The sequence below is a fragment of the Podarcis tiliguerta genome (genome assembly GCF_965153285.1).
Source record: "Podarcis tiliguerta genome assembly, chromosome: 6".
In the NCBI taxonomy this organism is placed as follows: Eukaryota; Metazoa; Chordata; class Lepidosauria; order Squamata; family Lacertidae; genus Podarcis; species Podarcis tiliguerta.
This window is the reverse complement of record NC_139539.1, coordinates 692,557-720,371: the sequence shown is the minus strand read 5'-3', so window position 1 is coordinate 720,371 and position 27,815 is coordinate 692,557. Positions and strand designations below refer to the sequence as shown.

Sequence of the window (27,815 nt, the reverse complement as noted above, 5' to 3'; positions counted from 1 at the left end):
AGTTTAGAGCGCTGGCCCAGTAAGTGCCGTTTAGTCGGGGGGGAGGCGGGGGGGGGCATGAGCCAGGAATGATGGGAGGTGCAGTCCAGCAAGATCTGCAGGCTCAGAAGTTTGTAAAATTACACAAGGCAGGATCGAGAAGTTTTCTTGCCTCTCTCCTAACACTAGAACTCCGGAGCGTCCAGTGAAGCTGAAGGGTGGAAGATTCGGGGTGGATGACAAGAAGTCCTTCCTGCAGTGCATAAACTGAGGAACTCCCTGCTGCAGGAGGCAGAGAGCTTTAAAAGAGAGCAAGATGGCTCTGCTCTGCCTCCACAGTCATGGGCACAAGCGAGGGGAGGGGCTTGTGCTTGTGATCCTGCTTGCATCTGGTTGGCCATTGTGACAACAGCAGGCTGGGCTACATGAGCCACTTCAGGTAAAGGTAAAGGACCCCCAGGCAGTTAAGACTCTGGGGTTGCAGCACTCATCTCGCTTTCAGGCCAAGGGAGCCGGCGTTTGTCCACAGAAGGCTTTCCAGGTCATGTGGCCAGTAAGACTAAACTGCTTCTGGTGCAACGGCGTGTGCTGTTTACTTTCCCGCCGGAGCGGTACCTATTTATCTACTTGCACTTGATGTGCTTTTGAACTGCTAGGTTGGCAGGAGCTGGGACTGAGCAACGGGAGCTCACCCCGTCGCGGGGATTTGAACTACCAACCTTCTGATCGGCAAGTCCCAAGAGGCTCAGTGGTTTAGACCACAGTGCCACCCGCGTCCCTCATACATGGGCCACTGGCCTGACTGAGCCATCTCTACTTTGGGCATGTGTGCTCAGGGGTTCCCTACAGGGATGGGGCCCAGGATCTTCTCCTGCGTACAAGGCTAACCACCTTTTGCAAGAGCTACGCCAAGGCCCTTCCTCCTGGTCCAAACTGGCTTTCCCAGACTCCTCCAGCACCCAGCAGATTTGGAGGAAGCCTCTCCACCCAGCACCCAATCACTGCTCCTTCACACCCACAGACATGGCTGCTCCACCCCACTCCTTTTTCACCCTTTCTGAATGGGACTGACTCTCCCTCGATCAGGCAGCAGAAGGGACTCAAGCCACATCTCTGAGCTGGAGCGTGCAGCAGGGAGAAAATGTGCATCACCTCCAAGTTTCTAGTTCTCAAGGCGCACACAGGCACACAAGCTCTGCAGGGGCACAAGGGGCCATAAATAGCCACAAGGGTGCATGTACTTCTTGTAAGAATTATAAGGTGTCACAAATAAAATGCATGCTCGTAAGTGAATTTGTGATGCTCTATCAATTGTGACAAGATGGTTGGACATTGTTATAGAAGCTACCAGCATGAATTTGACCAAACTGTGGGAGGCAGTGGAAGACAGGAGTGCCTGGCGTGCTCTGGTCCAGGGGGTCACAAAGAGTCGGACACGACTAAATGACTAAACAACAACATCAATTGTTACTGTTTGTAAGCCACTTTGCAATTCATGTGAAATAAAAGCAGCATAAAAATATAAGGAATCAGTTCAAATCAGCCACGTCTGAAATTGTGCCGAGGGCAACACAGCAGCCGTGTTTAGCCCCAGCCGACCTCAGAGACCCCCTCAAGTGACACAGCTGGAAATTCCTGACAGGTCGCCCTCCCTGAACCAGCTTGACCAATAGCTGTTGAATGGCTGAACTGACCAATGAAAAGAGCAGGTATCCATGTAGGAATGAAGCAGGTCATTGACAATGGATTCTGCAGGCAAAGTATTCCCTATTTCAAAAGGATGACAGGCTGGGAACGGCCATTGTTGGGTATTGCCAGGCATCTTGATTGGCAGACTTGTCAGGATGTTCTAGACTGCTTTTCTTCTGGGCTCACCACCTCCTTGCAAGGGAGGGGGAAAGACTCTTGCGACAGACCAAGGAGATCAGCAGCTTGCCTTGCTACCTTGGCACCCTCCATTTATGTCTCTAAATCCACAGAGGGTACCTGTAAAAGCCAGCCAGAGTTTCCTCACAACACGCTCCTCTACACCCCTGGCACAGGTGCCCACGTGTGCCTGGCACAGGAAAGGGCCGCTGAGGACGGACAGGGCCTCCTTCTGCCCTCTGCTTACCTGGCAGCAACGTCTTAGAGGGGGCCTGGGAAGGGGCTGTGGCAGCTCCCGGCTCTCGCCTTGCCTGGCGGCTGCATCCTCCACATCTGGTGGCCATGACCTTGTCCCCAGAGGACTCTTTGCCACCGCCCTGATCATGAGCATGCTGTGCGCCAATCCGGCTTTATTAGATAATGGCCTGTAATCTAGGCGCAAGCCCCGCTTCCACAACACAGCTGGAGCTGGCCCTAATGCCGCTGCCCCCAGCACCTGCTACAATGCCAGGGCACAGCTGGAGCCGACCGGCCGGGCAGGAACCACATCTGGGGTGCCCTACATTTCCAGGATCCTGGGGGCACCAGCACCCTCCCCATGGCGCTCAAGCACAACACCTGCAACAAGAAGCCCCCTGTCCAGCTTCCTGCCCCCGAAACGGGCGACGCTCCGCCCCTCTTGGTTCCCTGATCTGAACCCCTTTGCCCATTCAGTCCGCAGCGAGGAGAGGTCAGGCTGGTGGGCTTGCAGGAAGACGGGGACCTTTCTCACAGACTGTTACCCTGACTGGCAGCCTGCTCACCCCTCCTGCAAGAGAGAACCAGAAGCTGCCTGTGTCCTCCTGCGGAAGTTGGGTGGGTCACCACCCTTCCCCCCCCCCGGAAGATAATCAGTATAATGCAAAATGGCCCTCCTTAAAGCCCCAGATTAGCTGTTATAATCCCATGTAAACAACTGCCAAGCGACGGGCTCAGGGAGACAGCGGTTGTACTGGAGGGAGAGTTACACGGGATTTAGCCTGTTCACCAGTTGGTTAATTCCAGGGGTGGGGGAAAGGGGGGGGCGATGGCTGGCCAGAGTCAAGGTCACCTGAGCAGGTGGCAAAGACAAAGGACGGAGGAGGAGGAGGAGGAGGAGGAAGAGGAAGAGGCATCGCCAACACAGATCTCGCTTCCAGGCAGTCCTGTGCCTTTATTGGGAGGCGCCGTCAAGGCCAGCAAAGCAACACCCCACACCATGGGGGAAGGCCCCCCACCCCCCCACAGGCCTACAGTTGGCGCTCAAGCACCCACAGCTTCAAGTTCAGCCACTGGCAGGCAGGCAGGTGGGGGCAGCTGGGCCTGCCAGGCCCCAGGGAGCAGCTCCTTCCGAGAGGCAAGGGCACACTGAGCGTTCCTGGTCGTGGCGCGAAGGCACAATCCAGACAGGGTGCTGATCCTGTTTGCCGATGCAGCCAGGCCCCCTCTCATCCCCCGTAGAGCCAAGAGGAAGCCGAGGTCCATGCCTGGGGGGGGGGTAGGAGAAGGACGATGCCCCCCTTGCTAGTCTCCCAACGTGATGATGTCATAGTGGACCCCTGGCTGGAGCTCGTGGATCTGGTCCGCTGCGCAGTCTGTGCTGAACGGGCCCTGCGCTTGGGCCATGGCGGCATCAGCCACCGCTAGAGAGAGAGAGAGATGGGTGGGAAACAGGTAAGAAGAAGCTGCGCTGGGGGGTCAGTTAAACCCGTGGCAGGAGGGGGCAGCTGAGCAAGAGGCAGAATGTGCCCCCTCCCAGCCCAAATTCTGCAACTTAACTAAACAGGCTCCATTTGCATTCTTGCTCCATGAGTTGATTGGACGAAGCTGGCCCCTTCCGAATAATGTGGACCACAACTCCCATCGTCCCTGACCCCTGGTCCTGCTAGCTTGGGTTGATGGGAGTTGTAGTCTAACAGCAGCAGGGGGCCCACATTTGAGGGACGCGGGCAGAGGATGTGCAGCTCCCCCCCCCCCCGTACCCACCTGTCACTGCAGAATGGGCCGCGGCCTCCAGCTGAGCTTGCGTGAGGAGCTGCTGTCCTGGCGACACGGGGACATACTGGATCTGCGGGGGCAGAAGTGGGCAGGGTGGGCAGCAGCCCTGGGAGGCATTGCCCCTCCCCAAAAAGACACCCCAGAGGGCCTGCCAAACGCCCCCCCCTCTCCTACCTGGGGCTCCTGCATGAACTGACCGCTTTGTTCGTACTGGATGTGGGTGATCTGGCCGTCCTGCACCTGGAAAAGAGAGGCGGGGGGGGGGGGATAGAGAAAGGTGGGTTGATCTGGTGAGCAGGGGGCAGGGAGAGAAAGGAAGGAGGCAGCTGCTCTCTTGTCTTCCGCTCCAGCCCTGGGTCTCACCTGGATGTGATGCGTCCCGGGCAGAACCACGTACTCCTGGGGCAGGAGGTGCTGAACGCCATCCTGGGTGATGATGTACTGGACCTGGGAGGGAAGGAGTGGGGGTCAGGGGGGATTGCTATGAGGAATTATGAAAATATGCAGCAAGCCATTGTGTCCGCGATGAAAGCATTGCGTTGACTGGGCTTGAGTCACTGACAATAATTTCTGATCAAATCCCACAAGACACCGCATCTCCGCCCATTTTCTCTGCCTGACAGGCACATATAAGCATTCTGAAACACAGACCGGTTGCTTCACCGGGCATCCTGGGCCGTAAAGATAGGAGGTAACTTTGATGTAGATTTTGTTAATCTTCAGGTAGATTTTAAGGGCCAGGAAGAGATTTCACAAGGAACTCTCATTTCCTTGCCTGTCCTTTTCCTGTTTACTGCCTGTTTATGACCCCCGGGGTTTGCTAAATGCATTCCTCCTTGATTCCTGTTTTATGTATGTATGCTCAAATTAGTTATTTGTAGTTAAAAGGATTTCTCTGATCTAACTTTGTCTCAAGTGGGGTTTTTTTAAAATGCTCAGAGGAAATCTGATTGGTTCTTACAAACACTGTGTAAGAGTTCTTTTGTTAATAAAAGGGACCTGGGCACTTGGCACTTCCTCGTAGTGTCTTGCTGGCCAAGCCTCCTGTGTATTTTATTAATCAGGGTCCAATCCTTCCCCAACAGGAAGGCGCAGAAAGAGGAGTCTGGAGAGTGTGCTGGATCAGGCCAAGGGGGGCCCACCTGACCCAGCACCCCCTCCTCACAGCTGATGCCAAGAGGACGCTCCAAAGGGAAATCTGCAAACAGGATACCAGTAGGGAGGCGTGTTGGTCTGCCGTAGTCGAAACAAAATAAAGAAATTCCTTCCAGTAGCACCTTAGAGACCAACTAGGTTTGCTATTGGTATGAGCTTTCGTGTGCATGCCCACTTCTTCAGATACCACACTTCTTCCGATACCGTATCTGAAGAAGTGTGCATGCACACAAAAGCTCATACAATGACAAACTTAGTTGGTTTCTAAGGTGCTACTGGAAGGTATTTTTTTATTTTGTTTCTACTGCAAGCAGGATGCAAGGCCCAAGAGCCCTCTCTCCTCCTGGGGTGCCCAGAAACGGGCATTGCTGCCTCTGGCTGTGGAGGCAGAGCAGGGTCATCGAGACCCCTCTCCTTCATGAAAAAGCCTCTTTCAAAGGCAGGAGTGAATAATAATAATAATAATAATAATAATAATAATAATAATAATAATTTATTATTTATACCCCGCCCATCTGGCTGGGTTTCCCCAGCCACTCTGGGTGGCTTCCAACAAAGCACTAAAATACAATAACCTATTGAACATTAAAAGCTTCCCTAAACAGGGCTGCCTTCAGATGTCTTCTAAAAGTCTGGTAGTTGTTTTTCTCTTTGACATCTGGTGGGAGGGTGTTCCATAGGGCTGGTGCCACGACTGAGAAGGCCCTCTGCCTGGTTCCCTGTAACTTGGCTTCTCGCAGGGAGGGAACCGCCAGAAGGCCCTCAGAGCTGGACCTCAGTGTCCAGGCTGAACGATGGGGGTGGAGACGCTCCTTCAGGTATACTGGACCGAGGCAATATAGGGCTTTAAAGGTCAGCACCAACACTTTGAATTGTGCCTGGAAACGTACAATTAACTGTGCGCTGCGTGAAGAAGAATGCCCTGAGGCAGTTCCTGCCAGGCCAGCTCTGGGGCCCCCCCAGCACCCCCCCCCTTGCCACTGCCCTACCTGGTTCTCTGCCGTCACCAGGTGCTGCACCATCTGCCCGTCTGCCGTCGTCACGATCTCCTGGATGTAGGCAGCATCCTCCTGAGAAGAGACGCAAGGGGGTTCAGCTCTGGGCCCCAAGACCCACCCCTGCCGCCCCACCCCAGATCCACACGTGACGGAGATGCAGGCCGCAGAAGCCTGGAGGGAGGGGACCCGGGACTCTGGCCTGCTTGCCCTCCTCACCTGGCCGGGGACGCTCTGCTCCTGTGTCATGAGGATCCGCTCCGGCCCCAGGGCCTGCTGGAGCCTCTCTGGAGCCAGGACAGACTGCAGGGTCGCTGTTGGGGTGGGAGGGAGAGAGAGAGAGAGAGAGAGAGAGAGAGCGCTCTGGTGAGTGCAGTTGGCAGGCATACCACTGCCGTCTTCACACGTGCAAGAGGCTGCAAGTTCCCCAAATGTTTTGGGGGTCACCGTCCCCTTGATTCCACAAACTCACTCCCGGTGCCCCCTGGAAAGCACTATTCAGAAGAGTGCAAAGGGATGCAAAAAACCCCAACTCTTTCATGGTAAATATTTGTATGCAAAGGAACGGTAAAGGAAACACGTCTGCAGCTGCTTGCCAAACAGGTGCAATCACTCACCTATCACAGGTGTGCGGTAACTAATTTATTAAAAAGTCAATAGCTGTTGGCAATTATGGGCCATCTTGTGACAATCCGGGATAGAAGCGGGAAGCAGCGAGAAACGGCGCTGGAATTAGGGAATTCCCCGCAAAAAAAGGGAAGGTTGACAGCTATGCCCTCCAGTGCCCCCCCCCGCTGCCCCCTTGCCTCTTAGCACCCCTCTAGGTAACCCCACTTGGGGAACCAGTGGTCTTGGCCGTGCACAGCGCCATTTTGCACTTCTGCCTCCCCCCCGCCCCCCATTTGGGGCTCTCGAGAGGAGCAGAGACGTGCCCTTTGCCCGTGGCCGATGGGCAGCGGGGAGAGGAAGGGGGCCGGAGCCTCTGCTCTGCTCACTCTGCAGCGTGGCCAGGGCCTCGTCGTCGCTGTTGAGGATGATGGTCTGGGAGGCGCTGGGGGCCAGCTCAGGCGCCTGCTTCCCCCCTTCTGTGCTGTGCAGCCGCTGCATGTGGAATTTCAGGTGCCCGTTGCGGTTGAACCTGCGGAGGAGAGAAGAGTGGAGAGACTGAGGTGGGGAGCTGGCCTCCCTGCTCCCCTAGGGTGGCTCTGCTGTGTGAAGGGAAATGCCCCCCCCCCCATGCTGGCGGCAGCGGCCCTGGCCCACCTCTGCCCGCAGACGTGGCAAGCGAACGGCTTCTCGTTGGTGTGCGTCAGGGTGTGGCGCCGGAGGTCCTTCTTGTTCTTAGAGGCAAAGCTGCAGTGCTGGCACTTGTGGGGCCGGAGGCTGGCGTGCTGCTCCATGTGGCTCTGGTTTGGGGGGGGGGAGAGAAGGGAGAAACCAGGTCAGGGTGTGGGGGCCCCTCCTCCTCGCCCTCCCCTGGGGTAGCTCCCACAATTCAGATGAGTCACTTACTCAGCATCCCCCCCCAGGAAAGAGCCCTCCCCCAATTTTTTTTAAAAAATATTTTTTATTAGGAATTTCAACATAACAATTTACCAAAAACACATCATCCTCATTCCCCCCTCATTTTCCCCTCTCCCCCCAAAGAAAAACCCACCCCCCCACTCCCAGACTTCCCTCAGTTCCTCTCTCCAGTATTTCAGCACATGTTATTCTCTGCATATTATAAAATTATAAAATTGGCCCATAGGGCGCACTTATTTTTTGGGGGGGTAAATAAAGAGGGAAAAAATCCCCCCCCCCCCGAGCCCCAAAGGGCAAAGAAGCCATGACAGCAAGCGGGATGGATCCCACTAGCTGTCCTGGCTTCCTTTTTAGCCCCGGGGCTGGGGGCCCGGGAGCGAAGGCGAGGTTCCCCTAACCCCAGCCCCCAGAACAAGCTGCTATCCGCAAGCCTAGGGAGCCTGGCGGGAAGTCGCACCGGGCTGTGCGCACCGATCCCTCTTGCTCTCCAGGCTTCAGCAAAAGCCTGCATTCGCCCCACAGCACGCACACACATTTCCCCTTCGTTTTTGGAGGGGGAAAAGTGCGTCCTATAGGGCGAAAAATACGGTATACGTTACCAATAAAAAGTTTGTGAATGTTTATTCAAAACCTGCCAAGGAGTCCGGTTCATTTTGTTGTTTCTTTAAGTACTTTGTAAAAGGTTCCATTCTTCTTTAAAGTCACAGTTGTCGTTTATCACACCAATTCCGCATAGTCCATCAGAGCCCTCCCCAAATCTTCTAATACACCCCACACAGAGCAAAGTGGCCCTGAGTGGGGACCTTCAGACCTTCTTTTGCGGGGGGTGGCACTGAGGGGTGACTCAGGGACACCCCAACCCCCCCTCTCCTCTCAGCTTGGGGGCCCAGAGGCTTCTCCCTCTGCAGTCTGCCTTTCTGCCTCCCTGTTGCCACCCGGGGAGAGCGGCAGTTGTGCCAGGCCTCTCTCCTCTGGCCGCAGCGCTGTGGGCACTTCCCAGCCGCCCTGCCCCCTCCACCTCCACTTGCAACGGACCCCCCTCCACCTACCCGGACGTCGGGCCACAGAGCGGCCGTGAAGGGGCAGTCGGGGCACTTGAAGGCGCTGGGTCCGACGTGGGCACGCTTGTGGCTCTCCATCTCCGCTCGGCCCGCAAACGTCGCCATGCAGATCTTGCAGGAGAACTTCTTGGCTGAGGGCACCTTGCCCGCCGGGGCTGCCGGCAGCTTCTTGGGGGAAGCGTCGTTGCCGGAGGCCTGCTTGGGCGCCCCCTGCCTGGTGGGAGGCCTGCCCTTGCCGGGGGCCGGTTCCTGATCGGCGGGGGCCAACGAGACGGCCTTGTGGGCCGGCCAGGCCAGGCACTGGACCAGAGGCCAGGGGACGCTGCACTGGGCCTCTGGCCGCTCCCCACTCATCTGCAGGGACAGGAGGGAGGCTGGTTAGAGCGGCACTTCCCGGACCCTGGGCTGGGCTGGCCTCCCTCCTCCCTGGGCGACAGACAGGCCCCTTCCTCCTCCTCCTCCTCCTCCTCCTCACCTCCACGGTGTGCTGCTGGCTCTCGGGCGTGCTGCTGGGAGTTGTGGCATCCTTCAGGCTGCAGCTTCTGACCACCGCCTGGACGACTTGGCTGGCACTCTCCCCCTCCCTGCCAAGAGACATGGGACAAACTCACGGAGGAGCAGAGGAGGCCCATCGATGGCACCTGGCCAGAAGGGCCGGGCTCTGTCTTCACGGCAGGAAGCAGCCATGCTTCGGAAGGCCAGTTGCTGGAGGCCCCAGGAGAGGAGAGGGCTGCCACTTGCGCTCAGATCCTGCTTGTGGGTTTCCCACTGGGGTGTCTGGTTGGCCTCTGCCAGAACAGAATGCTGGCCCAGGTGGGCCACTTTCCTGACCCTGCCGGCCCTTAGAGAGGCAGAAGAGTGAGCCAAGGGAGGTGAGGGGGGTCTTTCAGTTACCCCAAATCTCATCCTTTGGAGGACGGATGGTGGCTAAGAGATTGAGGTTGTTTTGGGGGGACAGGAGGCGGGCAGGTGTGGAGGACTCCCTGGTCCTGAATGGGGTAACTGTGCCCCTGAAGGACCAGGTGCGCAGCCTGGGAGTCATTTTGGACTCACAGCTGTCCATGGAGGCGCAGGTCAATTCTGTGTCCAGGGCAGCTGTCTACCAGCTCCACCTGGGATGCAGGATGAGACCCTCCCTGCCTGCGGACTGTCTCACCAGAGTGGTGCACGCTCTGGTTATCTCCTGCTTGGACTACTGCAATGCGCTCTATGTGGGGCTACCTTTGAAGGCAACTCAGAAACTGCAATTAATCCAGAATGCAGCAGCTAGACTGGTGACTGGGAGCGGCCGCCGGGACGCTCCTGAGAGATCTGCATTGGCTCCCAGTACATTTCCAAGCACAATTCAAAGTGTTGGTGCTTGAAAGCCCTAAACGGCCTCAGTCCAGTATACCTGAAGGAGCGTCTCCACCCCCATCGTTCTGCCCGGACACCTGGGTCCAGCTCCGAGGGCCTTCTGGCGCTTCCCTCCCTGCAAGAAGCAAAGCTATGGGGAACCCGGCAGAGGGCCTTCTCGGTAGTGGCACCTGCCCTGTGGAACGCCCTCCCATCAGATGTCAAGGAAATAAACAGCTATCCTATTTTTAAAAGACATCTGAAGTTTTTAATGTGTGATGTTTTATTCTGTTGTTAATCTTTTGGGAGCTGCCCAGAGTGGCTGGGGAAACCCAGCCGGATGGGCAGGCTATAAATACTAAATTATTATTATTATTATTATTATTATTATTCACGTGGATCCAGAGAAAACCTTGAAGCCACAGGGGCAGTAGGAATGCAGAGCGAGCCTTGGTCTGAGAAGGCCGTGCAAGCCCCACCTTCTAACTCCCCAATATATTTATCTCTCACCTTCCCTGCAAGAAGCTCAAAGCTCCCTCATTTAATCTCCACAACCACCCTGTGAGGTAGGTGAGGCTGAGACTGGTTCAAGTAACAAACAAAACATTATTATTATTATTATTATTATTATTATTATTATTATTAATTATTCCCTGTCCATCTGGCTGGGTTGCCAGATGGCACGTGAGCTCCGTGCCTGAGTGGGGATTCAAACCCTGGTCTCCCAGGTCCCAGTCTGGCGCTCTAAGCACTGCATCACGCTGCCCCTCACTATCAACTCCCGGCGGCCAGAGCCCTTCTGCCTGGAGGCGGCCGGCTTCTCTGCTCTCACCCGTAGAGCGTGCTGGTGGCCTCCTCCTCGCCTGGCGCAATGATGCTGTACTCTGTGGTGCTGCTGAAGGGGATGGTGACTTGCTGGATCTCGGTGCCCTCCAGGGCTGCCTCCTCTGTGACGTGCAGCGTCAGCACCTTGGTCTGGGCCTCCTCCTCCTCCTCTTCCTCCGGCTGCCCCTGGGGCTCGGAGACCTTGGGGAAGCCGTCGGCCTTCACCACGGCCACCTGCAGGGGGTGCAGAAAGCAGCCGTGGGTCATGGCGTGGCACAGCTGGAAGGGCCCACCAAGAGCTGGGGCTTGCGAGGGCCCCCCGGCCTCACCTCCAGGGTGCTGCTGGCGGGCAGGTCCCGCTGGCTGCTCATGTTCAGCAAGAGGTCCAGCGCCGTCTGTGTGGCCAGCTCAGCAGAGCCTTCTACGTCTGCGGGGGGAGCAAGAGAGAGGTCAGCTGGGCTCCTGCTCCCGACATTTCTACGCCCGTCGCCAGCCACGAGGGAGGGAGGGAGGGCTTGCTTGAGAGTACAGTACGATTGCAACTTGCACAATTTCAACAATACAGTGGTACCTCGGGATGCGATCCGGATCTGTTCCAGAGCCCCGTTCGCATCCTGAACAGAACGTAAGACGCGACTGTGCGTGTCGCAGCTTCCGCGCATGTGTGTGAAGTCATTTTGACTGTCTGCGCATGCTCAAGCGGTGAAACCCAGAAGTAATGCGCTCCATTACTTCCGGGTCGCCGCGGAGCGCAACCCAAAAATACTTATCCTGAAGCGCAGTTATCCCGAGGTATGACTGTACAGTGGTACCTTGGTTTACGAACTTAATCCGTTCTGGAAGTCCGTTCTTAAACCAAAACCATTCTTAAACCAAAGTGTGCTGTCCCTAATGAGGCTCCTGCCGCTGGTGCCCTTCCGCCATTCGGCTTCCGTTCTTAGACCGAGGTAAAGTTTGCAAACTGGGACACTACTTTCAGTTTTGCGGAGTTTGTAAACCAAATCGTTCTTAAACCGGACTGTTCTTGAACCGAGGTACCACTGTATGGGGTTGTAGGCAGGCTGGCTGAAACCCTGCAAGTTCCTTCCATCCAAGGAAGGCAGTGACCTTAAAAGCTCTTTTGGTGCTGGGTCCTCCGACGCTGGCAGAATGGCGACACTCAGATTGGGGACCACCTTCTGAAAGCTCCGCAGGGTCCCTTCTGCGCCCGCTCTCTCCCTCCCCTCCTGCTGCTCCGGGACACGCCTTCAGAAAAGGGCCACCCACATTATCAAGGGGGGTGGAGTGAGACCCCGATGTGCTGCATGTTTTTGAGACCTGTCTGTCTTTTGTATGTTTGTTTTTGGCTATACGGTCATACCTCGGGATGAATAAACTTCAGGTTGAGCGTTACTTCCGGGTTTTGCCGCTCGCGCATGCGCAGACGCTCAAAATGACGTCACATGCATGTGAGGTAGCGGCGAAACGCGACCCACACATGCGCAGACGCAGTTGCGTCTTATGTTCCTTTTATGCTGCAAACGGCTCTATGGAACCGATCCAGTTCGCATCCAGAGGTACCACTGTAACTGGTATTTGGTTGGCCAATAAAACCTGACTCCCCTATGAAGAAATATTGCAGCATTTGGGACCTTTTAGCTTTGGGGAATGGCAAGCAAGGAATGGCACCTTGGCAGAAGTTTATAAAATTGTTGCATGGCTTGGAAAGAGAGAATAGAGGAAAGTTTCTCTCCTTCTCTGGTGACACTGGAACTTGTGGACATCCAGTGAAGCCGAATGTGGGAAGAAAAAGGAAAGTGCTTCCTCATGCAGTGCCGTGTTAAACTGTGGAACTTCCTCCCACAGGAGGCACTGACTAAAAGAGGACTGGGCAAATTCATGGAGGAGGAGAGGGCCATTGTTGACTACTAGCCACCATGGCAATGATCTGCCTTCTCAGGCAGAGGCAGAACGGCTTCTGAATCCCAGTTGTTGGAAACCACAGGAGGGGAGAGGGCTGCTGCTTGTGGGTTTCTCAGTGGGGCCCCTGGCTGGCCCCTGTGAGAAGAGGACGCTGCACTCAATGGGCTTGTCCCTACCTGGCTCGTAGATGATGGTGGCTGCCTCCAGCGGCTCCTGGGTCAGGATGGGGGGCTCTGGAGCAGGCGGGGTTTGGGCAGGCTGGTAGGTGACCTGCTGGAGGGAGAAAGAGGTGAGGGCAGCTCAGAGCTGGTGGGAAGGACGGGGCAGCAGAAATGGGGGGGCACTCACGGGGGAGCTGGCGGGCGCTGCCTCCGCGGCCGCCTGGCCCTGGCTGTGCTGCTGCTTCAGCTCCTCGATCTGCTGGAGGGTGAAGAAGGGGCGGCGGCGGCAGGGGGGCTCCTCCGGGTGCCGCTGCACCCACTCCTCGAAGTTCTCCGCGTGGCGGCACTGGATGTGGAGGCGAAGGTTCTTCTTGTGCTTGGTGGTGAAGTGGCAGAACTCGCAGGCAAAGGGCTTCCCGCCTGCAGGGGAGACAGCGGCAGCAGCAGCGGGGTGAGGACGGAGCCTGCCCGGCTGGTGAGAAGGGGGGGGGGCAGCTTGGCAAGTGGGGGAGGGGAGAGAGTCTGCCCCCCCTTTCCTTTTTGCGGGAGGCAAGATTCTAAAAAAGCCCAGCGGGACTGTTCACACCTGTTGAACAGTCCTAAACACAGAGTTGCAGAGGGCCCCCGGGTCCCACCCCCTGCAATGCAGGAATCTCAGCCAAAAAATCTCTGGAGGACGGCCGTCCAACCTCTGCTTGGAAACCTCCCAGGCAGAGGTGAGAGCGAGCGCCAGCCCTCTTCCTGCAATGTCCTCTCTGCCATCTGCCAGCCAAGGGGGGGGGGGGACTGGTCCTACTCCCCCAAATCTGCCTCTGCCCTTCTTTGTGTGCCTTCTCCAAGTGAAGTCCAGGCGGAGGCCTTTTCTGTGGCGGCTCCCCGTCTGTGGGATGCTCTCCCCAGGGAGATTTGCCTGGTGCCTTCCTTACACACCTGCAGGACCCAGGTGAAAATGTTCCTGCTCAGCCAGGCCTTGGGCTGATTCGTATTCCGTAGCCTTTTAAACGTCTCTGTGTTACTGCCTTGTTGCTTCTGGTCTAACCATTTCCTTGTGCTTCTGTCTTGTGAACCTGAGTAATCGATGGCACGAGACGGCGCTGCTCACCTGTGTGCTTGACGGCCATGTGGGAGAGGAGGAAGTCCTCCCGGACGGTGGCGTAAGGGCAGAGGCTGCAGCGGAAGGGCTTGTCGTGGATGTGGAGCAGCTGGTGCTTGAGGAGCAGCTTCTTGTCCTCGCAGACGTGGTCGCAGAACTCGCACTTGAACCTGTCCAGGAGGAGGAGGAGGAGGAGGAGGGAGTACATAAGAGCATTGTTAGCAGGGACATAAGAGTACATAAGAGCATGGTTAAGGCCTTTAGGGAGGTATTCTTATATCAATGGCCACAGCTTGGACTTTGGTGGCAAAGGGGTGGAAGGAACAAGAAGCCCCGGCAATAACGGTCTGGCAATACAAGCTTCAAGAATTTGCTGAAATGGCGCAGTTAACAAATACCCTGAGAGGCAATTCAAAACAAAAAAATATGGAAAAGTGGGATAGATATAAAACATACGTTCAAAAATACAGTAAAGGTTCGCTATCTATGCTAGCATTTGATTGATGTTGGAGTGAGACTGAGTTGAGAAATAAGGCTAAGAGCACATATTCATATAGGAATGTATTAGATAATATGTAAATAAATATGCAATAATAAGAGTACATTCATTTGTAAAAGAGGATTATACAGAGGGAAAGACAGGAAGTCTAGTGTGTTGGTATGTATATGATTTTTGGGGGGGAATTTGTTTTTGTTTTTTCTCTTTGTTCTTTCTTTCTTTTTGTTTCATTTTCTTTCTAGGTATATAAAATTTGTATATATTTTTTGTATACGTGTTGGAAATTATATTATAGTAGGTCCTGTAATGTAATATGACAACGTTTACGGATGTAATATAAGAATGTTAACAAATAAATAAAATACAAATTACAAAAAAAAAAAAAGAGGAGGAGGAGGAGGCCACCGTCACCGTGGGCCAATGGGGGGGGTTGCCTATGTGCTCAGCTGTCGCTCCCCACTATTCCTCCCCCCACCCCGCAAGGGCAATGCAGGGGGTGCTCACCGGCGGTTGGCCACAGGCTGGATGTGGGTGAGCAGGTGCATTTTGAAGGTGTAGCGCTTCTTGAAGGACTTCCCGCACTGCAGGAGAGAGGAAGGGCTCAAGTCACGCAGGGCAGGGGCAGAGGAAGGGGTGTGTGCTGGGGGCAGTCCGACCCGGGTGTCAACACTGAGGGGGGTGACAAAAGGCCAGGTGGCACTCCCTGCGGGGCCTGCAGAGCGCCTGAGCCCCATGGCTCTCCTGGGAGTGATGCGGTGGTTTGGGCGCCCGCAGGCTCCGAGCTGCCCCAAATGGTCCCCCAGCTGTAGGGCGGCGGAGTGGGAGGAGGCAGGCAGACTCCTCGGAGGCCCCACGGTGCTCCCGGCCCCTATGGGCACGCCACCCCAGGCGCCCGAGCGGCTTCCTCTGATGCAGGGTGGCAGCTGCAGACCTCGCCACCTGCCCCCCCCATGCCCAGGCACAATGCATCAGCCGAGGAGGCCCCCCCCTGCTTCGACACCCACCTTGTCACACATGTGGGGCTTCTCGGTGCTGTGCGTCTTCATGTGCTGCGTGAGCCTCTTCTGCATGGGGTAGACGCGGCTGCAGACAGGGCAGGGGAAGGAGTTGCGCTTGGGGGGCTGCCCAGAGAGAGATTGAGGTATGGTCAGAACTGCCTGGCTCAGGTGAGACAGAGACCCCCCACCCCACCCCATGAGGAGCAGCCGGCTCTGCTCAGCCCAGAGAGCTGGCCTTGATTCTGAAGCTCCCCTCCTGGTCCTGCTCTGGACTCTGTGTGTGGCTTTGCCAAGTCACAGCCTCTCGGTTCCCAAGCCGAAGCAGCCTCCCTCGCAGGGTTGTCCATGAGGGCACACACAGCAAGGAGCACCCCCTTGGGGAGCCAAGAAAGATTCGCATGCAGGAGTCAGGTGGAGGCGGAGGAGGAAACTCACCGGGTCAGCTCGCTTCTTCCTAAAAACAAAAACAAAGGAAGGAAAGAAGAAGCAGGTGAGGCCACCGAGAAATCACAGAATCGTAGAGTAGGAAGGGACCCCCAGAAGACATCTAGCCCAAGGAATGTCAGCCAAAGAACCCCTGGCAAGCTGCCACCCACCCCGTGACCTGGACGTGGGAGGCGAGGCCCCTCTGCTGCCCGCCTGGGTCTGCCGGGGCCCCTGAGGACACCTACTTGTCGCGGTTGTGGACGGCCGAGTGGCGGATGACGTCCTTCCTGTAGACACTGGTGTAGTCACACTCGTCGCACTTGTAGGGCTTGCTCCCCACGTGGTTGAACATGTGCTCCTGCAAGGGGAAGGGGGCGGCACGAAGTTATTAAAAAATAAACCTCGGGTGGTTCTGGCTCCTTGGCCTGTCTCCATCTGCTCCCTGGAGCAAATTCCCACAGGCCCCTCTCTCCGTCCTGATTCCCTCTCAGGCAGGTCTGTGGGGATGCAGGAGGCGGCCTCCTCAGCGCTGGCTGATGACCAGCAACTTTGGGACTCCCTGCTTAGAGAACTCCCTCCTTGCTCTCCTCCCACCGGCAGACAGAGGCTTTCTTCTTCCAACAGGCTTTGGGGAACAGATTGCTTTTTTAAAAAGGTCTTGCGCTGTGATGCATTGATTGTACAAACTGATCGTTCATATGTTTTAATAGATCTCTTCTATGCAGCGGACTTGCACCTTAAAGCTCGCTTGACAGAAGTGATCGGAAACTTACACAGTGCTTTACCAACTACACTGGCTCCCAGTGGAGTCCAGGGTCAGGTTTAAGGTGCTGGTTTTGACCTTTAAAGCCCTATGCAGCCTAGGACCCACGTACCTACGGCCTCTCCTGGTATGCCCCACGGCGGACCTTAAGGTCCACAAATGACAACATTTTGGAGGTCCCAGGTCACAAGGTGATTAGGTTAGTCTCAACTAGGGCCAGGGCCTTTTCAGTGCTGGCCCCGACTTGGTGGAACGCTCTGTCACAAGAGACCAGGGCCCTGCGGGACTTGACATCTTTCTGCAGGGCCTGCAAGACAGAGCTGATCCACCTGGCCTTTGGTTTGGACTCAGTCTGACCCTTATGTTTTCCTTCCCCTTATGGTTTTGATCTATGGGCTACTTTTAAAATGAGGCTGCATTTTAAATAGCATTTTAACCTGCATTTTAAATTGGTGTTTTCCCCCTATTATGATTTTACTGTAATTTTACTGGTGTTAGCTGCCCTGAGCCTGGCTCTGGCCAGGGAGGGCGGGGTATAAATAAAAATTATTATTATTATTATTATTATTATTATTATTTATTACAGGCAGGTGGGGAAGAGAAAATGAATCCATAAACGTCCCCTGCTCCCCACTTATTTGTCTTCCTCCCACCTGCTTGGAGGAGACGGGCGAAGGGAGGCAGCCAGCAGCTCACCTTGAGGGACGACCAGCGCCGAGAGCGGTAGCTGCACTGCAGGCAGCGGAAGAGCTGGGGGTCTCCGGCCTCGTGCGAGTTCACGTGGAAGCGCAGGTCCTCAGGCGTCAGGAAGCGGGAGCCGCAGATCCGGCACAGGTAGGGACGCATCAAGGGCTTGGCCGACTTGTAGCAGTACCTGCGGCATGACATCACAGGGGCGCTCAGCGCAGGGAGCCCGGCCCCACAGAGGCCCCAGGGTCTCTTGCAGGGAGCCCCAAGGGGGCACACGGAACCAGCCCCACCTGCCGTCCCCACCAATCACCTTCGCCCGATGTACTTGCGGTATTTCTTGCCCAGGAAGCGGTGGGAGGGACGGCCGCGCCGGCGGGGGAGCGCTTCCAGCTTCTCGCGGGAGGAGGGGTCCCTGTTTTCGGAGTCAGACTGGCTCACGGCCTGCTCCCCGCGGCTTTCGCCGCCCACAGGCACTTGGTCCGAGGAGCTGGCTGCCTCGGGGCCTTGGGGGTCGCCCTGGGGGAGGCCCTGGGATGAGACCACGGGCTCTGCGTCGCCACCTGCCCAGGGGAAACAGCCAGCCAGCTTAGTTTGGGGGGAAGGAAGGGGAGGGGGGGCCTGAAGCCACAGCAAGCGCAAAGCCAGTCCAGGAACATGCATTGTGCTAATTGGGGGAGGGGAAGGAAAACAGAGCATGGAAAAACAAGATGAGAACTATTTCGCATGAAGAAATCTGTTTAGCCTGGAGAAGAGAAGACTGACAGGTGTCAAAGGAGCCATCTTCAAATATGTGAAGGGCTATCCCACAGGAGTGTCATTGAATTCTGCTCCTCTTGATCCAGAGCAGAACTCCCAATGTATAGTTGGCAGAGGAAAAACCTAAACACGTTGCAGGATTCCCCAAAAATAGACCAGAGGGAATGAATATTTCATCCAGCAGAGCTTCACTGCTACTGAAGGCAAATGAGCACAATGGTTAGAAATCCAATACATTCAGGATTGGCCCTGTCCATTAGACATCCAGTTGCAGCAGACTTAATTTAAGCTTACAATAATTTATAAGTCTAAACTTTAATGCTACAGAACAGCACACCAGAAGGAAAATAGATAGAAAGAAAGTGAAGCTCAGGCTCCTTCTGGCCTTATTATGACAGTCAGCATGACCCTGGCAGAAGAGAGAAGAGAACCAGTTTAAGCCAGCTGTTCTCAGCTTCTCTGAAGGAATAACCCAAACATCAGGAACCTTCTGCTTGTTTCTTTCACAAAGAAAAGCTTCCAGAACCTTCTTGAACTAATTGGAATAGGAAAGATCTCTACACATCAGATCAATACTTTCTGCACCAAGAAATGCAAACTGACAGGGAGATGAGCAAACTTGTTCTCTGATGCCCCAGGGGACCCTCTCCATGTCTTTGCTTGGTGCCACTGCCTTGCTCCCCTCGTGACCCACAGGGGGCAGAGGGGGGTCTGAGCGAGGCTCCCTCAAAGGCAGCAAGCCCTGCCAACCTCCTACCAGCAGCTGAGTAGAAGAAAATGCCCTCCTGTGAAACACACGTATTTGCAAGAATGCCTATTTGCTTGTGAGTAGTCCCACCGAACTCCAATGGGGCGCCAAATCATCCCCCAGTGAATCTGAAAACCTCCGTTTCTGATATGCAGCAAGGAAGTGCCTTAAATTTGGCAATGACTTGGAAAACGGAGAATCCGCCACGCTGTGCAGGTGGGCCTGACCTTGCCCCTCGGAGCGCACCTCTGTGCGCATTTCTGCACCCTCTCCCTGCTCCGCCACTGCTGCTTACCCTCTGGCTGAGGGACCACCTCCAGGCAGGGGAACTTGCGGGGCCGTCCCGGTCGCCGGCGCAGCCGCTCCTCGCTGGACGTGGGCACAGGGCGGCTGCTCATCTTGGGCACGCGCCCTCGGGGCTCGTCCTCCGCTGGGTTGTAATCGCTGTCCCCTGCGGAAGAGTGGCAAAGGCAGGCCCAGGTGAGCGGGGCGGGGGAGCCGGGGGAGGGGCTGCAGCTGGGGGGTTGCGTGAGAAATACCTTCAGGGTCATCGATAGCCCCGGCGTCCACAATGTCGTCTTCCTCCTCCTCCTCTGCTTCTTCTGCCTTCCTCTTTTCTGGGGCCTTGGGCACAGGAGCCCCCCCCTTCCGGGGGCGCCCTTTCTTCACACCGGGGGCTGACGCTAGAGGGGAGGAAACAGCACAATTCAGTCCATATATATATATAGGTTTTCAAATATTACATTACAATACAAATGTACCAGAGCCAACACCATTTCCTCCCCATCCCCCCATACATTTGCATTTCTATTTCCTCAGTCCATCACATTATTCTTTTCTCCTTCCTCCCACTTCCCTCCACCCCCACTCAATTTCCTCCACATTATACAATTTACAATAATCTTTGCATTCTACAATCTTCTCAAATCTTCTATATATTCTTACTATCTTTCTTTACAATTTTTTCTTCCGTCCAGTACTTCACATTTTAATCTAGGCATATTAGCGTATCTTTTTTTGAGCAATATTTTGCCATATATTAATCAAAACATTTTCACTCCTTTTTAAATTTTTGATTCGGATTGAGTCCGTATGTTGTGCCTCTCCCATCTCTCCCATTGTACAGCAGCTTGACTTGCAAGCAGCAGAGCTGAGAAAAGGATCCCTGGTCTGGGGAAATTGGAGAGAGAAAGGACTTTCCCCGCTCTCTCATGACACTAGAACTTGTGGGTGCCCAATAGCACTGAACACTGGAAGCCTCTGGATGGATGAAAGTCCTTCTTCATGCAGAAGAATTCCCTCTCGCAGGAGGCAGTGAAGACCACTGCCTTGGAGGGTTTTAAATTCAGGGACGAGAAGGAGAGGGCTACTGAGGGCTCCTAGCCTTTCTCTGCTCTGCCTACAGGGGGAGTTCTGAATGCCAGTTGCTGGAAACCACAGCAGGGATGATGATGATGATGATGACGCCCGTCTGGCTGAGTTTCCCCAGGCACTCTGGGCGCCTCCCAATCAAGTGTTAAAACAGTACACCATTAAATATTAAAAACTTCCCTGAACAGGGCTGCCTTCAGATGTCTTTTAAAGAGAAGATAGCTGCTTATTTCCTTCACATCTGAAGGGAGGGCGTTCCACAGGGTGGGTGCCACTACCGAGAAGGCCCTCTGTCTGGTTCCCAGATAGCTATGCTCTTGCGCTCAAATCCTGCTTATGGGTTTCCAAAGGAGGCATCTGTTTGGCCACAGTGAAAACAGGACGCTGGACTAGGTGGGCCGTTGGCCCTGATTCGGGCAGCTCTTCTTATGTTCTTAGGCTGCCCTGTTTGTGCCACAGAACCTCCCCTCCCTCCCCTATTGCTAACCCTCCCCCTCCCTCGGCTCCCAAAAGTTGATTGCACACAAACTACAGAAGCTGATACATTTGTGGTGCAGAGCCAGAGTTCTCTTGGCAAGGCTGCGCAAGAGCCGACTCCATGCCCTCCTGCACCAGTCCTGCCTTGCCCTCGGGGTCCCTTCCAACTCTCTGAGTCTACGATCCGCTCCAAAACTCCACTCCACCCCTGGAGCTTGACGAGCCCCGGCCGAGCCCGACACACCTGGCTGGAAGTGGCGCTCCCTCATGTGCTGGATGAGGACCCTCTTTGAGGCGCTCTTGTGCTGACACATCTTGCACTTGAACTGCTGCACCACAACCACCTCCATCAGCTCCTCCAGGCTCTCCAGGTCGGGCTCCTCCGACTGGTCCAGCGGCTCCGGCTGCTCCAGCAGCTCCAGGGGCCCCGGGTGCTCCACGCACGTCGAGGTGGGGCCGTCCGCAAGGGCTTCCACGGCCAAGCTGCGGGCTAGGGCAGAGCTGGCCATGTGGGATATCACGGGGGCTCCTGCGGCAGAGGGAGCAAGTGCAGGCGCCAGGTCAAGGGACAGCTCCTCCCAGCACCCTCCCTCCTCTCTAGGCTGACCAGGAGAGAGCCCTCAGGCCACCGCAGTCCGTGAGCGGCAGAGGCTGCCTCCGCATTCTGCTCCCGGCCAAAGAGGAAGGAAGCAAGGCAGGTAGACCACAACCAGCTGGAGCAAGTGAGGTGTAGCGGTGAAGAGTGTCGGGCTGGGACCTGGGAGAGGGTTTGAATCCCCCCCTTGGCCAACCTCAGAGGGCTGTTGTGGGGATCCCACAAAGAGAGGGAGAACCACGTGCGCCACCTTGAGATGCTTGGAGAGAAGGGTGGGAGAGAAAGGCAAAGAAATGGATGACTAAGACCATTTCCTTACCGTCATCGGGTCCCTGCAGGATGAGGTACTGGGTGGTTTGGGCCCCACCATCCTCCTCACTTGTCACAGCAATGCACCCTGAACCAGGGAACAAAGAGAACCAGCGTCAGGTCCTGCACAAATGGCATATTTGGGGGTGCCTCCTAAGAACGGCTGTGAGAAGCGACTTCCCGTTTGCTTCCCCCAACTCCCTCTGCACCCCCCACCACGGATTCCCCGCCCGCAGCCCTCTGCCTGCTCACGCTGAATGATGTCTGGCCCAATGGTGGACTCTATGATCTTGTCAATGGCGGCACTCAGGTCCGAGGAGGTGGAGGCCGTGGAGTTGGAGACGACGGGAGCCCCTTCCGCGTGGACGCTGGAGTGAACGAGGCCCTGGGGAGACTGGGAGACCAGGACGGACTGGCTCAGGGTGGAGACGCTGGACACCAGGGTGGACTGCGCAATGGAGGAGGAGTCCGGCAGGTAGGCCCTGGGCAAGGCGTCCGTGCTGGAGCTGCTCTCCGGTACTTCGGCCTGCGAGGCAGAGAGGGGGAAGAAACAAAGGCTGGAACTCGACTCAGAGGTGGCAGAGAGAGGAACGTGGTGGACGCTCCTTCATAGGAGGATGTGAAGAACAATTTAGGTGGCCATCTGTCAGAGACTCTTTAGTTGCAATTCCTGCATTGCAAGGGGGTTGGACTAGATGGGTCCCTTTCCAACTCTACACAAATAAATAAAGGCAAATCTATCATTCCACGAGGAAAGGCAAGAGGAGACTTCCTACTAGCCTCTCATACTTCCACCAGGTCAGACTTGCTATCTTTGCCCCCTGTGGAATGGGCCTGGCCTGCTGTGTCCCCCACCCTGGCAGAAAGCCTGGCCCCAAAGAGGCAAAAAAGACTTGGTCCGTACCAAAGAGATCCCTCCGCTGTCCGAGCTCTGGCCGACCCCGGATTCATCTGCCTCCGAGAGGGTGATGGGCACCGAGGCAGCATCGCTGCTGTCTGCAGACATGGTCTCTGAGGTCTCCATGCCCAGCCCGCTCTCGGAGGGCTCCTCTTGCTGCCCCAGCAGAGGGGCAGCATCGCTGCTGCTCTCCACTTCATTCTCTGCTTCCATGGCTGAGTCTGGAAAAGCAGAGCGTGTGTGTCATGGTGGGAAGAAACCCCCGTCTTCAGTTGCCCCCTACTGGGATGTGGCACTTGACACTGCCAGTCAGTGAAAGGTGGAACGAGAAACAGAAGCTTCTGACTGCAAAAGAGGAGTGTTCATGCAACAGCACCTCCCCACCCCCAATAAATAAATAAATCAGTAATGGAATCAATGCTAATCCATGCCAGGTCTTTCCTAGTCATATTTCTGAAGCTCTCTTGCAAACCCAGCACCCAGGCCAGTTCAACACTCTCCGGTGTAGCATCTTGCCCCCCTCATGACAACCCCAGGAACTATCTTGCCTGTCCGTTGCATGGTACATATTTCTGGCACATACCTGAATGGGGATATCCCAACTACAGCCAGAGCCAGATACAATTCCTCTAACTGTGCTTGAGTGAGGCCAGAAAGCGACCAACATCTAAGGCACCTCAGACTAGGCAAGGAGAGAGAAGAGAAGAAACAATAAACTTAAAGCTTTTAGAAGAGGACTTAAAGAAACTTCTGGAAAATAAGGCTACCAAGGTCTACTAGTCATGATGGCTGGATCAGAGGGACCCGGGATCAGAGGTCATATGACTCGAAATACCAGCTGCTGGGAAAGTGCAGGGAGACATCCTGCCTGCGGGGCCTCCCAGAAGAGGCATCTTCCTGGCCATGAAGAGGATGCTGGACGAGATGGGCTCTTCTGACGCTCTGAGGCATAAGAGGGGGCTGCTGAGCTTGAGGGGATTCTCACTGGGGCACCTGGCTGCCACTTTAAAAGCAAAATGCTGGGCTAGATTGATCCGGCTGCAAGGCCCTCCCTGTGTTCCACAACACAGCTTCATACAATCGGGCTTATCTCTGAACCTAGATGGCTTCAAAGACACAAGATGTGCTCCAAATTCCAGGTTCTTTGTTTCATCAGGGAACCAAAGATGAAAGCAGCAAGCAACTAGTGTATCCCCTAATCTCTAACGAGATATATTGGCAGCAGAAAAGTAACTAATGTTTGAATGACAATCTCACTACTTTGCCACCTCCAGAGTCTGCTTGTCACCCTACATGTGTCCTTTTGGGCAGGAAAACTTTAGCCTGCTAGGCACTGGGTTTGGAGTCCAGGTGACCCTGTGCCTTGGTTTGCTTATCCCCCCCCCCCCCGCCCAGCAGTTTAACCACTAAAATTTAATGGAAAACTGAACAAGCTGCCGGAGGGAGTATTGCTTGTCCAGAAATGCCAGAGTACAGTTTGATCTAAGCAGAAAGAAAAGCGGTGCTCCTACTGCTGAGCGCTTAAGTTGCTCATCTTGGTGTGTGGTATAGTGGTTAGAGTATCAGACTAGGTTCTGGGAGGCTGCCCTGCACAACTTCGGTGTTTGCAACCCACAATTCACCCCCTGGGGGAGGAAGCCAGGCAAGCAGGTGTCCGAGAGCGCTCCTTGCAGGGCTCCTTGAATTGCGGGCTGCAAAGACCAAAGTTGTGCAGGGCAGCCTTTGAGGCCGGAGCAGAGCAAGGGTGGAGGGGGCTGTGGCAGAGAAGGGGTTTTGCCCTGAGCAGGAGTTGCGAGGTGTTGCAGGAATTTATGTATAGGTTGGGGGGGGGTGCCCCTCCAGCAGATATCATGCACATGCAGCCCACTACCGAAACCAGCACAATCACTTTTGTGACTTGTCCCCACAAAACACTTCATCACAGTTTCTTCCTATCTATTCAAAGGGCCTCTGCTGCACAATACCAAATGTAAGAAATTGCTGATAAATGTATCTATGTACTGGCTCACTGGGAAAACTTCAGAAATTCCTATAGACATGTGAGCTCAGCTACTCAGCAGCCCCTCTGCCTGAGTGATAATCCCTGGCATCCAGAGAGTGCCAGAGAGGTAGCCATTCCAGAAATAACAAACCTGAGTGCCAGGCAGGTAGCCATTCCATAAATAATAAACCCAGATGAAGACAAAAGGGTGTGATTCACTTGGCTGGGAAACAGGGAAATGTAAATATCTCTTTTCTTACACTTGATGGGTGTTTGGTGGAGGGCAAGGGGAACCATGGGGCAGGGTCCAGGATGCTCAGATTACTGCCACCAGACCTTCCCTTTCATGATGTAACCGTGATGTATTAGTGTTGTAGTTTGGAGGTGTGTAACATGGGGATTAGCAGCTAATAAAAGTTTGGGTTCTCTTTTGTTCGGGGCTTCGATCTTGTTCCACCTTGTGGCAGGTGGGAGTCCTGTGGCGACAGACTTCAATCAAGACCAAGCCTACAGGCTGCTGTTTTGCTCTGGTATTCCTGGCTGGTGTCCTTGTTTTTTGTCCAAGGGAGCCCTCAGATTTCTCCGTTCACAGAGGCCAACCATTCCCCCTGCTGTGCGGCTGGGGGGTGGCATGGACACCAGATTCTGCCCCGATTCCTGCATTGCAGGGGGTTGGACTAGATGACCCTGGGGGTCCCTTGCAGCCCTAGGATTCCACGAGGAGGCAGCCGAGCCTGCAAGCGCAGCCGCCCAGCCGCTGCCTGGGCCCGGCTCCGGGGTCGCCCATCGGGCAGGGATGGAGGGATGGAGGGATTCTCCCACAATGCACCTGGAGAGGCCAGGCCGCCCCCGCTCCCTCTCCCCGCCTCCCCTTTTCCTATTGGCCCAGCGCCCTGGCGTGACGTGCGTGCGGGGGGGGGGCGAGGAGGGTGCGCGCGCCGCTCGGGCTCGGCTGCCTTCCCTCCCGCGGGGCCTTGTCCGAGGCGGGCTGCCCTCGGCGCTGCCTGAGCCCCCGCCCGCGCCTCGGCCGCCCGCCGCCATCTTGCGCCAGGCCCCCTCCCCTCGCCCGCCGCCCGGAGACCCACCCAAGCGCGCCGGGGACCCTCCGCGCCGCCGCAGCCTCCTTACCGCCGGGGCCCTCTCGCAGACGCCCCCGCGGCCCCTCAGCCGCCCGCTCCCTCCGGCCCGGCACCCGCCAGGTCGCCATCGCCGCTTCCCTCGCCCGGCGGAGGGATTCTTCCGCCGGACCCCGCCGGCGCCGGGACTACTTCCGAGGGCGCTGCGGCGGCGCTGGGCGGGCGGCGGCGGCGGCGGTGGTGCTCCGGCTTCTTTCCCCCCGGGGTCTGGTTGCTCACGCGTCGGGGGAAGCGTCAAGCCGGCCGTTTCCTCGGCGAAATCTGGCGGGCCGCGGGGGACTACTTTTTCTCCGCGGAAGGCTTCGAGGGCGTCAGTTACGTAAGTGCGCGAGGTGGCAAAGGGCGTGCGGAGCGCGTCACATGATTGCTCGGCGTCACGTGCCGGGGCGGAAGAGAGGCTCCGGCCTTCTCGGCTCCCTCCGGGCCGCTGCCGGGGACCGTCCTGCCCCGGGCGAGGGGCTGCCCTTCCCGGGGGGGGGGGGGCGGCTCTGGCGGGGGCCCGGCTTGGGCAGGCCTCGCCTCAGGCACTGGCGTAGCTGTCAGCTGACAGATTTGAAAATAAGGGACCAGCAGCCAAACTAAGGGGTTTTAGTCAACCAGTTAAAAGGGACCAGATAATTTTGGGGAGCAGCGCCGGTTTTTAGCCCTTCGTTTCCAGAGGTTGCTGCTCAAGACACCACCTGATGAAACACTGCAATTAAATAACTACAAGCAGCAACTACTTTTCGCGCAAAACGAAGTCCAAGCTACGAAGATTCTGCTGCAGTTCTGTGTCTTTTCTCTCCTGCTCCACCTGCAGCTCTCAGTTCCATCAGGCGGGGCGGGAGGAAGGGGGGGGGAATAGCACCGAAAGTAAACCCGCAGATCAGACCATCTATGCTAGTCTACCACTTCAAATCTATGGGAGAAGCACTTGCGGTCCTTCCCCCACTTTCCCCCTCCATGGTTAGCCCTTGGAACCCCTGCCCATGCCTCCGCCTTCTCTCTCTGAACTGCTTTCTCTATGGTTGCCCTCGCTCTCCTCTCAAGGCTCCTCAGCAATTCATAGGGCACACCAGGCTGCCCATCTTATCTGGGTCCTTCAGCGGCGCAGACACAGTACAGCCTAGCGGGAGCAGCGGGCAGAGGGGAGGCCCCAGGCAGAGACGCTCAGTTCGGCGGCCACAAGGAGGATGGTGGTGGAAGGGCCCGAGGCTCCCGCCAGTCCCGGCGGGGAGGGGCTCCAGGGGGCCGAGGCTGGTGAGAGGGGGGCGGGCTGGGCAGCCAAGCGACACAGTTGGAGCCTCCCTCCTCCCTGGCCGGCAGGGAGGGAGGGAGAGGAGCTGCTTCCTTTGAAACCCGGAAATTTAAGGGACATCATCAGTAAGGGACAGCAGCGGGACACGGCGCTGGGATAAGGGAGTTTCCCGCCAAATAAGGGACGGTTGACAGCTATGGGCATTGGGCCTGGGGCAACGGGGAGCAGCAGGGGCTTCTCTGGCTCTGCCCTGAGGCATCCGTGCCGCTGTCACCCCTCCCCCCAAAGCCTCAGGTATGTAAGGATCCCCAGAAAACAGTCTCAAGAACCCCGACAAAGCAGCAGCCTCTCTCTCGATTTAAAAATCTCCGCTACTGCTGACATACTGTATTTTCCCGTGTATAACACACCCTTGTGTATAACACGCTCCCTATTTGGGGGGACTCAGAATTAAGAAAAAAGGGGGAGATTGCCCAGAGTAGTGAGTTGTTGAGCTTTTTTTTAGGGGGGATTGCCAAAAATCGATCACCCGTCTGACCTACGCTGCCACTAGTGCGCGTAGGAAAAACCACGGATCATCGGTCCCCTTGCTGCCAGTCGCCCGCCCAATTGCCACAGTAACAGCATATCAGCACCAGCCCTTGCAGCAGCCACCAATAACGCACTGACAATCTCTGGCTCGCAGCACCAACCAATCCCACATACCTCCCCCATGCACTATCCATGTATAAGATGACCCCCAATATTTAACCTAATTTCTTAATTAAAAAAAACCTTGTCTTACACACAGAGAAGTACAATAATTTGGGGTTGAAGGCAGCAAAAACAGTGACATCTTACAGGACTTCCTGGCTGTGCTCCTGCTAACTCCCTCCCTCCCTCCCTCCCCCTGCGGTCCCTTTTTTCGAAACGGTGGAAAGGCCAGACTCTCACCAGACCTGTTAGGTCTAGAGCAGGGACGTCCAACTCCCAATAGACTGCGATCTACTCACTGTATAAAAAAACTGGCAGTAATCTAC

General features: G+C 55.9%; 1 protein-coding gene across 1 annotated transcript; it reads right to left on the bottom strand.

The window, feature by feature from the left end:
* Positions 1-3,013: 3,013 nt before the first annotated feature.
* Positions 3,014-25,659, bottom strand: ZNF335 (zinc finger protein 335). The gene is made up of 29 exons (XM_083447259.1): positions 25,552-25,659; positions 23,026-23,124; positions 22,449-22,663; positions 21,797-22,070; positions 21,555-21,632; positions 20,885-21,169; positions 19,332-19,475; positions 19,088-19,243; positions 17,599-17,848; positions 17,295-17,472; positions 16,081-16,193; positions 15,845-15,863; positions 15,416-15,532; positions 14,916-14,992; positions 13,922-14,082; positions 13,007-13,239; positions 12,835-12,928; positions 11,086-11,183; positions 10,764-10,990; positions 9,072-9,180; positions 8,585-8,950; positions 7,275-7,417; positions 7,007-7,149; positions 6,231-6,325; positions 6,006-6,086; positions 4,225-4,308; positions 4,036-4,101; positions 3,850-3,931; positions 3,014-3,506 (listed from the first exon to the last, which is right to left on the bottom strand). Exons 3-29 carry the CDS (start codon positions 22,653-22,655, stop codon positions 3,388-3,390), a joined length of 3,999 nt encoding a protein of 1,332 aa, XP_083303385.1. The 5' UTR covers positions 22,656-22,663; positions 23,026-23,124; positions 25,552-25,659; the 3' UTR covers positions 3,014-3,387.
* Between the last annotated feature and the right edge of the window lie 2,156 nt (positions 25,660-27,815).